The sequence below is a fragment of the Hyalella azteca genome, unplaced genomic scaffold (genome assembly GCF_000764305.2).
Source record: "Hyalella azteca isolate HAZT.00-mixed unplaced genomic scaffold, Hazt_2.0.2 contig1034, whole genome shotgun sequence".
Lineage (NCBI taxonomy): Eukaryota > Metazoa > Arthropoda > Malacostraca > Amphipoda > Hyalellidae > Hyalella > Hyalella azteca.
The window spans coordinates 25,070-41,389 of NW_025931366.1; the positions used below are offsets into that span (position 1 = coordinate 25,070).

Consider the following 16,320-nt stretch of genomic DNA (forward strand, 5'->3'; position numbering starts at 1 on the left):
CATGGTGAGTGTTGAACCCATGGTGAGTGTTGAACCCTTGGTGAGTGTTGAACCCTTGGTGAGTGTTGAACCCATGGTGAGTGTTGAACCCATGGTGAGTGTAACCCATGGTGAGTGTTGAACCCATGGTGAGTGTTGAACCCATGATAACTCTTGAACCCATGGTAACTGTTGAGCCCGTGGTAACTGTTAAACCCATGGTGCCTTTTGAACCCATTGTGAACTATTGAACCCATGATTACTGTTGAACCCATTATACTGTTGAACTTATGGTAACTGTTGAACCCATGGTGCCTATTCAACCCATTGTGATTGTTGAACCCATGGTAACTGTTGGACCCATTATAGAAGTGGCAATAAACTGATGGTAACTTTGACTTCCATCCGACTTTAATTGACTGACTAAACAAAAAATGGTGGAATAGTTATGATATATAATAAAAATATAATTTTTTCAAGCCTCCTTGTACGCGAGATGAATGCATGCACCGTTCCGTGATTCATTCAAATTAATGTTTGATCATACTATTTTCCAGTTGTTTCTTGCTCTTTGAGATGATACCGGTAACATATATTGTCCAAAATAAGTATTTTGAAAAAATTGACATGATTCAGTGTTCATTCATAACTTTATTAACTTGATTGAACTGAATTTCATGCTGCACTGCAACGAAATATTTATTACGGCTCTATATATATTATTTATAGATATAATAATAATATATTATTTTTAATAATAATGTTATTCATGTGTGTCTGTGTGAGCCTTGTGTAATATAACACATCATGATGTTCTTCATTCCCCATTCATGCTTCCTAGGAAGGCAAGGGAGCCGAACCGATTGTGGTGAGTTATTAAATATTATTATTTGTATTAAATATTATTGACGACAAATTATAACAACATTTTATTGTATATATACTCTGACTCTATGGCCTTTTGCGTATTTGTGAAAAAAATCATTTTGCTAAAATTAGTGGGCGTGAAAGCATTCCTTGAAATTTTTCATTAAGTCACTTATTCCCGAGTCGAGTATTTGTGTTATAAATAATTTCTGTGTTATAGTGAAGGTAATGTATTTTTACACTATTTGCCTACTTTAATTCGAAATAAATCTTGCATCTCAATTCATTATTTTTAATTATAGAAATAAATTACCGTAATTATTATATTATTCTTAAATAATTATTGATATTATTTATTAAAATAAGAATATTATTATTATCTCAATCAATTATTGATATTATTTATTAAAATAATCATATTATTATTATCGATTAATAATGATAGAAATAAATAAATTATTATCATTAATCTTAATTAGTTACTAATATTATATAATATAATAATAATATTATTTATTTTTAATGATAGAACTAAATTGATATTGATACGTGTGTGTGTTACAGGGCGCGACGATCAATTATCATTAATCTTAATTAATTACTAATATTACGTATATAATATATTATTATTATTTATTTATAATGATAGAACTATATTGATATTAATATTTCTCTGTGTTACAGGGCGCGACGATCAAGCAGGACGAGCAGACGGGCGCCATCATCATCGCCCGCATCCTGCACGGGGGCGCCGCCGACCGCTCAGGCCTCATACACGTGGGCGACGAGGTGCATGAGGTCAACGGGCACTACGTGGTGGGCAGCACACCTGCCCACGTGCTCCAGATACTGGTGAGTGGGCGGTACACGTGCTCCAGATACTGGTGAGTGGGCGGTACACGTGCTCCAGATACTGGTGAGTGGGCGGCGCACGTGCTCCAGATACTCGTGAGTGGGCGGTACACGTGCTCCAGATACTCGTGAGTGGGCGGCACACGTGCTCCAGATACTGGTGAGTGGGCGGTACACGCGCTCCAGATACTCGTGAGTGGGTGGTACACGTGCTCCAGATACTGGTGAGTGGGCGGTACACGCGCTCCAGATACTCGTGAGTGGGTGGTACACGTGCTCCAGATACTGGTGAGTGGGTGGTACACGCGCTGCTACTTGGGCCCCGTACTGAGGTCCCAAGTGGGCGCCACACTGAGGTTCCAAGTAGATGGCTAACAAAGTACTCCTAATTTCAAATAAATATACCGAACTGTTAGATAATTATTATACGTAATCCAGATAAATATGCCTCTTTTTGGTTAAGAATTCTTTATTCCAATAAATATGCGTAATTCCAGATGCTTATAATAAATCTCAATATGACTATACGCGATTACAAAGAATGATCGAAATTTCTTAAGACAAGTATACGTAATTCCAAATGATTCTAACAAATTTTAAGATAAGTATACGTAATTCCCAATGATGCTAACAAATTTCAATAAAGTACCTATATGCAATTCCAAATGATTCCAACAAATTTTAAGACAAGTATACGTAATTTCTAATGATTATAGCAAATGTTAAGATAATTATATGTAAGTTCTAATGATTATAGCAAATTTTAATAAAAGTATACGTAATTCCAAATGATTCTAACAAATTTTAAGATAAGTATACGTAATTTCTAATGATTATAACAAATGTTAAGATAATTATATGTAAGTTCTAATGATTATAGCAAATTTTTATTAAGTATACGTAATTACAGATGGAGGCAGAAGGCACGATCACCTTCAAGTTGGTGCCGGCCGGCAGTTCAGCGCACTTGCGTGAGAGCAAAGTACGCGTACGCGCTCACTTTGACTACGACCCGCGGCAAGACAAACACATCCCGTGCAAGGAGGCGGGTCTCTCCTTCAGCAGGGGCGACATCCTACACATCGTGGCTCAGGACGACCCTTACTGGCATGTTATGATGGGTGTCACTCATTATTATTAATTTGTATACTTAGCGACATCCTACACATCGTGGCCCAGGACGACCCTTACTGGCATGTTATGATGGGTGTCGCTCATTTTTATTAATTTGTATACTTAGCGACATCCTACACATCGTGGCTCAGGACGACCCTTACTGGCATGTTATGATCTGAGGATGGGTCTTGCTTTTAATTATTAATTTGTATACTTATATTAATATCTATCGATCCTGCAGATTGCAAGGATATCTGCATAGTTACAAATTTTTATCAACCTTATCCGTTTGATTATCATTCAGTCTAATCCGTTTGATTATCACTCAGTCTAATTCGTTGGATTATCACTCGGTCTAATTCGTTGGATTATCACTCGGTCCAAGTCTATTATCAATCACTCAGTCCAAGTTTATTATCAAAGTCGAATGTCTCTGATTTTCTCAGACCTCGAGTTCCAAGCTGAACATCATTCATTCATATTTCTGGAACTTTCTGATTCACTTAATTCTAGCTATTAGTTCTCAGTCTTCAGTAACAAAGTGGCTCCGAAATTGGCGGCAAATAATACACACTTTAATAATTTAGTACATTTTCCCTGGGTAATAAAGGGTTAAATAAATTTAAAACATCGATTTAACCATATAAATCACTCTTGATTTTACATCACATACTTATTTTGGCATGTTAAGTTAGGTAAGAATGCGTTTGTGTCGAAGCGTCCTAAGGGTTTTCCTTCTTTACCTGTTACCACTTTATCAATAGGCTTTAACTTTTACATTTTTAACTTTTTACCTCGGGTAAAAGGTTTTACCTTTTCTTTGCCTTTTTACCACAGGTAATATGTTTTTAATTTTTAACTTTTACCACAGTTAAGACGTTTTACATTTTTAATTTTTTATCACAGGTGAAAGGTTTTACCTTCTTAACTTTTTCCGCAAGTTAAAGATTTTAACTTTTCGCCTATCACCACAGGTAAAAGGTTTAAACTTTAACCTTATCACCACAGGTAAAAGGTTTAAACTTTTTCACCAATCAGCACAGGTAAAAGGTTTAAACTTTAACCTTATCAACACAGGTAAAAGGTTTAAACTTTTTCACCTATCAGCACAGGTAAAAGGTTTAAACTTTAACCTTATCAACACAGGTAAAAGGTTTAAATTTTAACCTTATTACCACATGTAAAAGGTTTAAAATTTTACCTTATCACCACATGTAAAAGGTTTAAAATTTTACCTAATCACCACATGTAAAAGGTTTAAAATTTTACCTTATCACCACATGTAAAAGGTTTAAAATTTTACCTATCACCACATGTAAAAGGTTTAAACTTTTTCACCTATCAGCTCAGGTAAAAGTTTTACTATCACCACATGTAAAAGGTTTAAACTTTAACCTTATCACCACAGGTAAAAGGTTTAAACTTTTTCACTTATCAGTTCAGGTAAAAGGTTTAAACTTTAACCTTATCTAAGTTTCCCCGGCAGGTGGCAAGCTCGACGTGAGGGCGACAGGTCCATGAGGGCGGGCCTGATCCCCTCGCGCCAGCTGCAGGAGCGGCGCATCGCTGCGTCCAGAGGTGCTGATAATGCGCACTATAATTATTTATACTCAAATGTTATTTTATTAATTATTACTTATTACTAATTTATTACTATTACTACTACTTCTTTCTATTATTAATTATTATTATTACAAATATTATTACTTAGACTTTATATTATATTACCCGTACTTAGCCATTTCTATTGTTTCGTGTGTCAATATTACTAGACATTAACTTCTCTTAATGGAAGATATTTCTATTGTTTCATGTGTCAATATTATTAGACTTTAACTTCTCTTAATGGGAGCCATTTCTACTGTTTCTTGTTGTGTTGCTCGTGTAAACATTCGCATGCTCCTTATCAACTTAAACTTTCATCTGTCTTGCTTGACGCTATTTCTATATTTTTCTAATAAGATTAGCCATGTAGGCATGCGCTTGTTTGTAAAACATGTCAATATTACTGAAATTCGACCAATTCTACATGACATTGTTTCAAATTTTTCGTTTATTTCTATCCATGGTTTTTATTCAAAGTTTTACATTTAATGAAAAGAATGCATTTACTTTTGGTATCGGTAGCCTTAGTCGTTAGTTTATATATTCCGGCTTCAACAAAAACGATTTGTCCGCATTCCGGTTTCTTATTGAATTTCACTAGGACGATGGTGCGTGATTTTTATTAGGGAAATAATTGAATTACTTTTTGTTTCGTAAATCGAGGCCCATGAAATATATCCCGTTATAATTAATTGACCTAGGTTGATGACTTGATTGCACTTAATTACTCTTTCAGTATAATAGACTGAAATTCTTCAGTATCATTCAATACTTATTTTATTACTCAAGTGCTGAGAGGGTAATTAGGGATGCATTCAGTATCTATTTGAGATTAGGTTAGGTTCTTAAAATATTTAAAAATGTAAATAAGTACAACTAAACTGAACCAAGACAATGCTTAAGTTGAATATCTTGTGTACAGCGGAGGCGAAGAATAAAGCCAAAGCCAAAAGTCCGGCGAGCTGTGCACCAGCGAGCGCCCCTAAAGTTAAGATGATTCACTACGACGCTGCAGAGAGTGAAGACTTCGACAGGGAGGAGGTAAGCCTGGTATTTCGAGCTGGGCAGCGCTACTTTGAAATGTAGCGGCCGCTACCGCTACATGCTCTAAATGTAGCGGGCGCTACCGCTACAATTGCTTAAATGTAGCGCCGCTGCCGCTACTGAAAATGTAGCGGCCGCTACATGTAGCGCGCTACTGCCCACCTCTGCTGATATTATATGTCAATTAACCTTTATATTTGTTGAACTACTGTTTACTACTGTACACGTATTTATAATGTGTTGATGAACTTTTCATTTGAGGAAGTATTTAAGGTGTGTTCGTTATGTGTCAAATAACTGAAAAATCACCGTTTTATTTTATTTGTTATTATTATTCTTATTTTTTCGTTCAAATTCTTAGGTTACGTCAACTTTCTGTTCAAAATGCTCAGTAAGTTTACGGAATGGCTGCTGTCAGTGACACTTGAGTTGCCGCGCTTTAAATATAAATTAATTTTTAAGAACTTGATCGGATAAGAATTGTGGCATTACTGTGGCTACTGGCGTCTCGTTGACGGTAGTGTGGATGTTCTAAACTTGAAGAAATAAACAACGCTTACCTAGCCGAAATTAACAAAGTGAATTGTTGACATGGGTTATGGAGAGGATGGATTGTAGATAAGACTTATTTCTTGCTCGGTACAGATATCGTCCTGGACTGACTGGGGAGCATTGAAAGCGTTAAATAGAATCGAACTCTCACTTAACTTTCGGCGGTTACAGTTCAGAGTACCAAGATTGGAGCAGAGAAGTGCGGGTTTGATCCCAGCTCTGTGTGACAGTTTCTGGTCAAAATCGGCGAGGAGGCCGGGCGGTTAAGCACAGCAGAATTGTAGCAGTGAGTTGCGCGTTCGAGACCACAAAATGATGTGAATGTTCTGCGATGTTAAGAATCGGCGACAGGCCTACGGCCTACTAAACGCTGAAGCCGCTATTATTATTATTAATGGATTTACAACGAATCGCTAGTGTTCCATATAAAAAATTATCCTGAATACTACTTAAAATTCAATTCTCTTGAGGTGGCGACGTACGAGGAGGTAGCCCGTCTGTACCCCCGGCCCGGTCTGCCGCGGCCCGTCGTGCTGATCGGTCCTCCTGGCGTCGGACGGAACGAACTCAAGCGACGGCTCGTGGCCCTCGACCCAGAGAAATTCAGATCACCCGTGCCAAGTGAGTAATATTATCATCACCTGCTATCATTATCAGCAGTAGTTAGTCATCATTGTCAACACTCATCAGTAGTGATGAGGTGCCTTTTGAACAATTCCTGTTCTCATCATGAGTGATGAGATGAAGTTAAATTGACGAGTTGAATGCCTGGATAATGAGTTGAAACTTGCCTTGTTGAATGCCTAAAAAAATTGAGTTGAAACTTGCCTGGAGTTGATGAATTGAGCCACATTGTATCAAGAATGCGGCTCATCCAACCGCTTCAACAATGACCGTAATAATTTTTTGCCGAATCTAATTTCCTCTCGAAATTAATCGTCCAGTGAACCTTGTACATCAAGGTTCGTTCCAAGTATCATTGGAACCAAGTCTTCAGTTAAAGTGATTTGAACCTTTGGCATCTGCCTTATCAACGCCTCCTTCGAAAATTTTGTTAAAAGTTATTAATGTGAAAATTTCGTTTGTATTTACATGACAGGCTGCTATTACGCCATTTGTACTTAGTGAATATAAATAGGTATTTGTAACTCATATCGCTTTTTAGCCCATTTTCTCATTTATGGAAAAAAGGCGCTATTGTGCTCGCCATGTCTGTCCGTCCGTCTGTCTGTCCGTCTGTCAGTCACTTCAAGTTTTCGTTGACGAGAAAATGCGCTCTCTGTCACTCACTGCAGTGAGTACTGCGGTAAATTTTTTCTAAAATTTCCTTTGTATTTACATGACAGGCTGATATTGAGACACAAGCACCTAGTGAATATAAATAGTTGTACCTCATAACTTTTATTAATAACAATAAGGTAAACTGATCATATATTGGTTCAATTTGGTTGTCCCAGTGACGTCCAGACCCCGCGTCCCTAATGACATATTCGTTGTGCCAGTGACGTCTAGACCCCGCGTCCCTAATGATATATTCGTTGTCCCAGTGACGTCTAGACCCCGCGTCCCTAATGATATATTCGTTGTCCCAGTGACGTCTAGACCCCGCGTCCCTAATGACATATTCGTTGTCCCAGTGACGTCTAGACCCCCGCGTGCCGGCGAAGTTAATGGCCGGGACTACCAGTTCGTGACCCGGGAGAAGCTCAACGAACTCGCCGAAGTCGGTCAATTGGTGGAGCACGGCGAGTACAAGGGGCACATGTACGGTACTCCCCTCGAGGATATCAAGACTCTCATGAACGCAGGATATGTGGTTGTGGTCAACCCGCATTACCAGGTGAGCGTATTTTGTTTATAAAAAGCTCGATGATACATAATAAGTGATGTTATTGTTCCTTCTCTGCCTGTAAACTTGCTCCATATAATGATCTATTATATTTGAGAATCCCGTATGTTAAACTCATTTTCAAAATATTTCTCATATACAATTCAATTTCTACCCTATTTTATTTCCCTGTTATCCCGAATTCCCCCAATCCCGTATTTTTCTCCAATCCCTTTTCCCCTAATCCTTATTTCCTCCCTCAAGATACATCAGAATGATTATCATTTTCATACAAATCATAATCTAATGAACGGAAATAACGTACATGTGCATTGTTGCTAGCCAAACTATAGAGACAAATAAGTCCTTCATTCTTCAATTTCCCTATGAAGTGACCCGTTCAATTCGTGCAAATTGTGACTCATTTATGAAATTTATCATTAATAAATTTGTCCATAGCAATTCTACAGTTCGTTACTCATAAACTCGGGCAACTTACTAAAATAATTTTGTTCGTTGCAATTCGGTAGTAATTAATATTCGCAGCATCATTGATGTTATTCGTTGTTGTGTACAGGCATTGAAATACTTGAGGTGCGCTGAGCTGAAGCCGTACGTGATATTCATCGAACCGCCGCCCCTGGCGCTGCTGAAGGAGAGCCGCGCTGCTGCCCAAGCCAAGTCTACCTTCGACGCTGACACTGACAGACCTTTTACTGTGAGCCTTCTTCTGAAATTATATAAGTGTTAATAATGCTGACACTGACTGACCTTTTACTGTGAGCCTTCTTCTGAAATTATATAAGTGTTAATAATGCTGACACTGACTGACCTTTTACTGTGAGCCTTATGCTGAACTTGTATAATATATTAATAATGCTGACCCTGACAGACCTTTTACTGCGAGCCTTCTTCTGAACTTATATAATATAATTTTTACAGACAAATCTTTTATGCTCGTTTCTCACGATTTACTTTTACAATCAAGGACTCGGTTGGAGATTTCCTTTATCTTCAACAAAATATTCTGTGAGATTCCGTTTATTTTTATTTGTTCGTGTATAATTTTTGGGCAGGTTTATAAATGTTTGCATGAGATATACTCTAATTGAGATTAGTCGATGAAGGGGTTTTTTCATTCCAATGCCGGATAACGTTTAGCTTGATTTTCGTTATTATTCTACATTAAAGTTAAATTCTGCCATTGAACATCTAATTATTTTTAGAGCAATTCTTATCAAGTCATGATTTATTTGCACCCTGATCTGGTAACAAGTAAAATATTCTCATAATCGTTGACGCTATCATATATCTCAACTTAGAAAAAGTCGCCAGGCTCATCTCATCTTTCTCTTACATAATATAAAATAATTGTAAACATTTTGGCAGGAGGAGGAACTAAAGAAGATGTTGAAGTCTGCTCAGCGGATTCGGTATCACTATAGTCACTGTTTCGACGAGGTCATCGTCAACGACGTTTTGAGCTCGGCCTTCACGCGCCTCATGGATGCCATACAGAGACTTGAGAGCGAGCCCTTGTGGGTGTCTGCGTCTTGGGTACAGTGAACAACCTTGTTGACATACGGGAATTTCTTTAGAAAAAAGTTCATTTTTAATTACTATCTGGAATAGTTGAGAGTTCGGTACTCAGCCAATCATGGATGCCATACAGAGACGTGAGAGCGAGCCCTTGTGGGTGTCTGCGTCATGGGTACAGTGAACAACCTTGTTGATGTACTGGAATTTTTTAGAATCAAGTTCATTTTAATTACTCGGGGCAAGAACTAGTAAATTCGGTAATACTATTATCGCTTTTCCGGAATAATTAAGAGTTCGGTACTCCATTAGCCAATCATGGCTTTACAATTTAAACCCATCAATCATAGACGAGGAATCGGCCGCTACGTGTACTTGGGCAGTTACGTGTCTAAAAAAAATTTGGAGAAATACAGAGATTACTAATTTAAGATTATTTTCTAAAGAGTGGTATGCAGTAATTTATTTTTTACATTTATTTTCGAGGGTGCTTGTGGCCATTGTTTCAATTTAATAAAGAGAAGTGATAGGACCATGAAAATAAAATTGTATTTGTTTGAAATGGTCGTGGAGATCTGAAATGAAAAGTAAGTTGAGATTCCTCTTGAGTATACCTTGACGACGGAAAAATTAAACGCATTGAAGCATGTGAAAAGTTTACTACACTAAGCTGTTCTAGGATTCAATTAAGAAGTGTTAAAAAGCTACTGGATTGTAAATAAATTGATACAATCGAGTGAATAAAGTATTAAACGTGCAGTACTGAGAAATTTGTGGGCTGAAACGGAGTGCTCTTAATTTTTTTTGCAGAATGTTTTGTTCTTCATTAGAACCTGAACATCGAGGAGGAATCTTTGATTTGTAGTTCACTGTCAACATGCCTGGGAAGTAACCAGTAGATTATATCAAATGAAGTTCACTGTGTGAAATTTGACGGACTTTATGAAAATTTTTAGCTTTAACGCTGCGGTATTGTAGTAAGAAAAATTGTTCATGCTGCGTTACTGCATGCCTCTGGAATAAAGCACCAAAACTGAAATTTGAAAGAAGACTGGATGGATTTCGCTGAAATCCTTGCTTTTTAACGCGAATTGAACTTCATTTAACCAGACAAAAAGTCCCAAAAATAACTGAGCACTTGATTAATCTTTGGGACTGAGTAATGCAATTAAATTCAGATTGTAAGCATAAATGGTTCCTGGGTCATCGAATGCGACGCTGCAACTAATGTGCATTTATTTTTCCTGATCTAAGCATTTAGTAGATTCCAGATTTATGTCTGAAAATTTGCACAGCTTCTGTGCAAATTGCGATAGTCGCAAATGTTGATATAAGACTGATACGATATGTCTTGCGAGGTTGTTGAAAATTTTTCTCGGTTAACTCTTAACGAAGAACGACCAAGAAAGCGAGGACTATGACTATATTTGGACTAATTTATCAATGCCGAACTTGTGTTCAATTGCTTTACTCTTTCAAGAGTGTAGTTAGTAGATTATAGAAAGAAGTGACTCTTCCCTACCTCTGTATTTTCAGTCATCCAGATTTTATTGTCACGATCGTGCTAATGTTAGTAGCTGATGATCAGTATATTTGTTATGATTATTATAGCGATGCATGTGTGGATATCTCGTCGATATATAACTTTTATTCTAGATATACAAACGTCATTTGTCAGTCCTCTCCTCATCTTCATCTCTTAGTCTTAATTATTTGTTTCGATTTGAATTCTTCATCAAAACAATTACAAATCTTTTGCTTGCATGAAATATTTATTGCATTATCTGCTACGAAAAACATAATCTGTGCCCTCGAGATATCTGCAACTGACGAATAATTGTACGAATTGTATTTAATTTCTTGCTCGTTCTTTCTTCTGGTATCAAACGTTTTCTTCAGAATGGTCCCAAAGCTATAAACAGTTTCTTGCTTCATCAAATATCTCATTACCGATCATAAAAATATTTCAAATGTGAGCGCATTGAAAAAATTTCGGTCAAGTGTAACGTGAATAATTCAGTTCTGTTGCAAATTTACAGTTGAATGGCGCTCCCTATAACGATGTTATATTTTTATCTTCTGCTGCTTAGAATTATTTTTAACACAAACTTTGAATGCCAAAAAATTAAGTAACGTATTTACATAGCACTCTTACTAACAGTTTTACACTTACATTTACATTGTTGTGAACCTGGGCCTATACTTTCCAAAAAAGTTTTAAGAGATCGTAAGTTCATCAGCCAATCATTGACGGCCTTTCAAGCAAAATCCACCAATCATAGACAAGAAAATAGTGCGTAAGTACTTACGTTTACTTAGCGAGTTTTGAAAGTATGGCCTCTGAACTCTATCTTTATGACAAGCTTGTATAGTTGATCTAATTGCGTTTATTTTTAAATAGATTTATGTGTGTCTGTGGTTCATGTGAATATATTCGTTTTAAATGAATACCGATGTCCAAACTCGTCTGTATCAAGGATTTTTGTTACAACTGTACATTCTACTCACATTTTTTATACATGTACAAAAGTGTTGTAATGTATTTGCGTTAGTTTGATGTGTCGACGCCAACGGACGAATGTTGTGCCGTTAGCTCGGGAAACAACAACATATTCATTTATTCTTAGCAACTTTCCTCGTTTGTTTATTTATTTATGCAGCAGAATTTCTGATAAGACGTCCCACTGGACGCTTTTTATGCGAGACGAACTTTTTGTATACTACATTTTTGATAAAATTATTAGAATGTAATTTTTGTGCACATATTTTTCGCGAATTCTCTACTCGTCTAGTATTATTCTCATCTACAGAAGTCTGTCTCGCGTTTGAATTTATTTCAATCTTTAGTCGATGGCCTATCGTTATTTATTGTTGATAAGTCACAATACTTTATGCAGCATTGTTACGAAACTCGCATTATAGAATCTCATGAATTTCTGTGAACGTACCGGTATCAGAGATTAAAAGTTTGCGTTACCGTGATGCACGTTTAATCTCGAACTCCCAAAAATAGCCGTTGATTTTATTGTTGCCTCTCTGTGACTCCGAGGCCCGATGCTCAATGGGTGTTGGTTATCGTGTTAGCTTTAAACTGAGTCTTCATTATCTGTGCGTATTCGTGCTATCATTTTATCTGCGCCCCTAATTGTGCCGTGGTTTGTGATCTACTAATTATTGAGGTTCCTACTCACATTCATATCCTTGATAGATTTCGTGAGATGAAGAATGGGAAAATACTATTATCGCTTTTAAAAGAGTCAATCTCCTCGTGTAAAGTTGAAACTATTTCCTCAGTTGCATAGAAATCAACTTGTGAGATGATATTTCGCCGAACGAGCTGATCGGGAAAGAAATTAGTTTATTCATTCGCTTCTGGATCGAACCAAAGTAACCATTGCAGAAAGTTGTCGTGCTTACCTTTGCTCAGTGTTAATAGTTAAAAGCCGAAAGAGTTCATGTTGCTGAACGGTTGAGTGGGGCCTCAGTTTAAAATGTCATTTCCTTGGGCGAGCTACGATTTTAACCTTGTTATTAGAGACTCCTATGCATGGCATGTTTGTCCAACCGTACTTTCCTATCTCTCTCCACTTGTCCCCATCAATCTTACCAATCCTTCTACTTCTTCCTACTTCGTTCCCGTGGTAACGACAAAGCTTATTTTTCATTTTTCCTACATGATTTGCTAGTCTCTTCAGATGTTAGTTACTGTAGAGTAATGATCCAGGGTTTATTAGGGCCCAAATGATATGTTGATATTTTTTTAAACTTGCTGTGCACGCAAGCGATACTGAAAGGCTTATCCACTATCTAAAAGTCAGTCGTAATGCATATTTCTAGGTATTTGCTTAAGTTTTTTAAATTGTGAGCAGCAATAGGCGTTAATGCAGTTTTACGTCCCCTCTTGTTTCTGGCATGTCATCGAAAGTCGAGTTTATTTCACATGGGGCAGTGAGGTTGATTGCTGCCTTAGCTCTTCATATCCAAGCTGCCTGTTGTTAAACATAGTCTATTATACTGAATTGTTGAAACTTGACTTTATTATACCAATCTTCTGCTGCTAAGATTGCACATATGTCTGGGATATATCCTGGATGGGCAGTTTAAGGTATAATGCATGTAAATAAACGTCCTGACAAGTTACGTTAAAATGATTCAATTACATGCATCAATTTCTGTGTTGTCAATGCAGTGTCGAATTAATCGATGAACTTTTCTCCAATACTCGTAATACGACAAGGTTGATCGATGAATTTATAAATAATGAATTTTACAAGTTACAGGGCAAGGCTTTACTGGTTTCAAGGTAGCGGGTTACTCTGTATCGGGAACAGCAAGTGCGTTCACGCTGACACTTCATATACAATCAACAAGTTAGGTAAGCAAGCTGTAGCATCATCTACGCTAACACTCCCTTAATGATTATTTCTAGTAGCAGTTCACACTATTAGGACATTGTGCAGGTGTTTTTGACAATTTTGATTACTCTGCAATTGCTCTCATCTACACTTACTCATAGGCTGGCTCATAGCATCCTATCCCGAGAATATTTTTCGATACAAATTAATGGGAAACAATCATTTAGCAAGATGAATCTCCTACGAGTGACGCTTTTAAAATTGACTACATTCGACAGCACAGTTTTATATAAGCAAATCACATCTGGCAAGAGTTTTCCAAAAATGAAAGTGGATTCCTTCTAATATACTTGGAATTGAATTAAGTTATTAGGATACGAGAACACTCACCGTGCCCGTGCTAGGCTTTGATCATGGACCATTCTTCAGCGTAAGTAAACTGAAATTATTACAGTTAACATAGCGCCAAAACATCGAAACGCTTAAGCCTATGATAATTTGCTAGTGAGAATCTGTAGTTTCTTGGATGGCATAGCAAGATAAATGAATACTCGATGCAATAAATGCGGCGAAATAACATAGAATCACTGCCGGAAATATCATACGGGAATTAATTCCACAACATCCAGCACCTCGATAACGAAAACATAATTTATATTCATTACAACACAAGAACATGATTATGCTGTCAGAAACGATCAAACTCAAAGACCGAGCTATGACGGCCATTCTGCGAGAATGTAGTAACTCCTAACGTTATTGACCGTTCAACTTACCGTTTGACTTGGCATGGCACTAGATGAGCCAGAATGGCAATGTTTCTAAAATTGCAACACTCAAATATTTATCTCACGCCAACAAAACTCAACAATAACGCCTCACATTTTGCCAAATAGGCTCTAACCAATGCACTCGGTAGTCCAACAAAAAAAAGCACTTTTAAATATTTTAAAACCTTGCCTAATTTAAGCGATTAGAAGTTAATCGAGAAGCAAAACAAGCGATACTGCGAACAATGAAAATTGATGAAATATTACGAGTCAAAACGTAATTGGCCTGTTGCCGATTCTTGCCTGCATGGCCTGTTGCCGATTCTTGTACTTTTCGTGACTTGATTCACAAGGGATCCGGCCTTTGGAACCCGATCTTTCCATAGCTGACGATTGATTGAGATAGCTGCTGGACTTATTGCCTGGTCCGTAATTTGCTAGGCATTTTAAGACTGAACATGTGCTCCTGCATAGCTTCGTCTGGACTTATTGCCTGGTCCGTAATTTGCTAGGCATTTTAAGACTGAACACGTGCTCCGGCACACTTCAGTGTTTGCAAATCAGTTTTGAAGTATATAAAGGCCAAAAAAGATACATTAATTAAACAAAACACAAATCTGAACTATTAAGTATCATTTATCAATAATTCAAAACACTCAAATTCAACAACATTCCAGAAATCGCACAACGGCGGAAGAAGTTAGAAGAATAATAAATAGATATACATTCGAAATAAATGAACATTTTAAACATAAAATCACAGACAAAATTGAACCAGAGATTCATATATTAAAAGATTATTACCAGCTAAATTAATATTAGCAACAATAGATGTAATCTGACAGTAACTTATCAGATTTATTGTACGATGCGACTTAAATGAAAATTCTATTGCGTCATATTGAGACGAAAAGCGCCTTTATTTTAATACCTAGTAAAAAACCGCGTCAGTCCTTACATTGGACTCGGAATGTCATTGAGAATACACTGTAAAAACTCATTTGCCGAACTCACTGTAACAGTAACCGAGACAAGTCTTTTTTATGTTAAGAATCTTGCAGCGGTCCGAACCTTGCAGCCATACGCGTAGCAGATATCGCTGTGCGAATTCATGCTACGCAGTTTTTCATGCAGACGAGACTACATGTGGCACTTTTTGCCCATCATTTTCAAGTAAGATCGGTAAGAAAAATATCCCTCTCTTGTATTAGCCAAGCATCTAGATTACATCGAAGCAAAAGGTGAGCGCAGCAGACTGCTAGTCTAAGTTTACTACAAAGCAGTTTTCTTACAAAGAAGCCTGAAGCTACACTTTTATTAAAGGCTGGCAGCGACGTCGACATAGAAAATGATATGCTATAGACCGGTTGCAGCTAACAGGAACATAATAACATTACTCCATGTCCTGCTAAAACAAATTATTATCGCAAGCTCGACATAAGCGGCATGTGAAAAATTGTACAAGATTTATTTGCGCAAAACTGGATTTACAGTTTGAAATCGATTAAGAATAAAGTAATTTGGAACGCCGAGATAAATGCCCCTTTCACAAGAAAAGATATAACAGCAAAAAATGCGTCTTAGTTTAAAAAACTGTCACAACAGATAATAACATTACATTGCTCGCTGCTATCGTCCTCCATAAACTTACTGCTACGCAAGCGACACAACTCAAGCTTAAACAAACTACGCTAAACAAGCGATCGAGGACAAATCCTAATTTCTTATATCAACGTCTTGGCAACGAACATATCAACATAGCCTTTTAAGAGTGGAATATTGGCATTACCTCTACACCCTCTTTTGAAATTACAAT

General features: G+C 37.1%; 1 protein-coding gene across 1 annotated transcript in view; it reads left to right on the forward strand.

The window, feature by feature from the left end:
* Positions 1-9,770, forward strand: part of LOC108677914 (MAGUK p55 subfamily member 7) — a 16,747-nt gene extending 6,977 nt beyond the window's left edge. Inside the window, exons 5-13 of the mRNA XM_018166229.2 lie at positions 821-847; positions 1,531-1,698; positions 2,609-2,805; positions 4,301-4,392; positions 5,342-5,460; positions 6,486-6,636; positions 7,653-7,855; positions 8,421-8,561; positions 9,233-9,770. Coding sequence (XP_018021718.1) covers positions 821-847; positions 1,531-1,698; positions 2,609-2,805; positions 4,301-4,392; positions 5,342-5,460; positions 6,486-6,636; positions 7,653-7,855; positions 8,421-8,561; positions 9,233-9,409 — 1,275 coding nt within the window. The 3' untranslated portion in view covers positions 9,410-9,770. The remainder of the gene's footprint in view (positions 1-820; positions 848-1,530; positions 1,699-2,608; positions 2,806-4,300; positions 4,393-5,341; positions 5,461-6,485; positions 6,637-7,652; positions 7,856-8,420; positions 8,562-9,232) is intronic.
* The last annotated feature ends 6,550 nt before the right edge of the window (positions 9,771-16,320 follow it).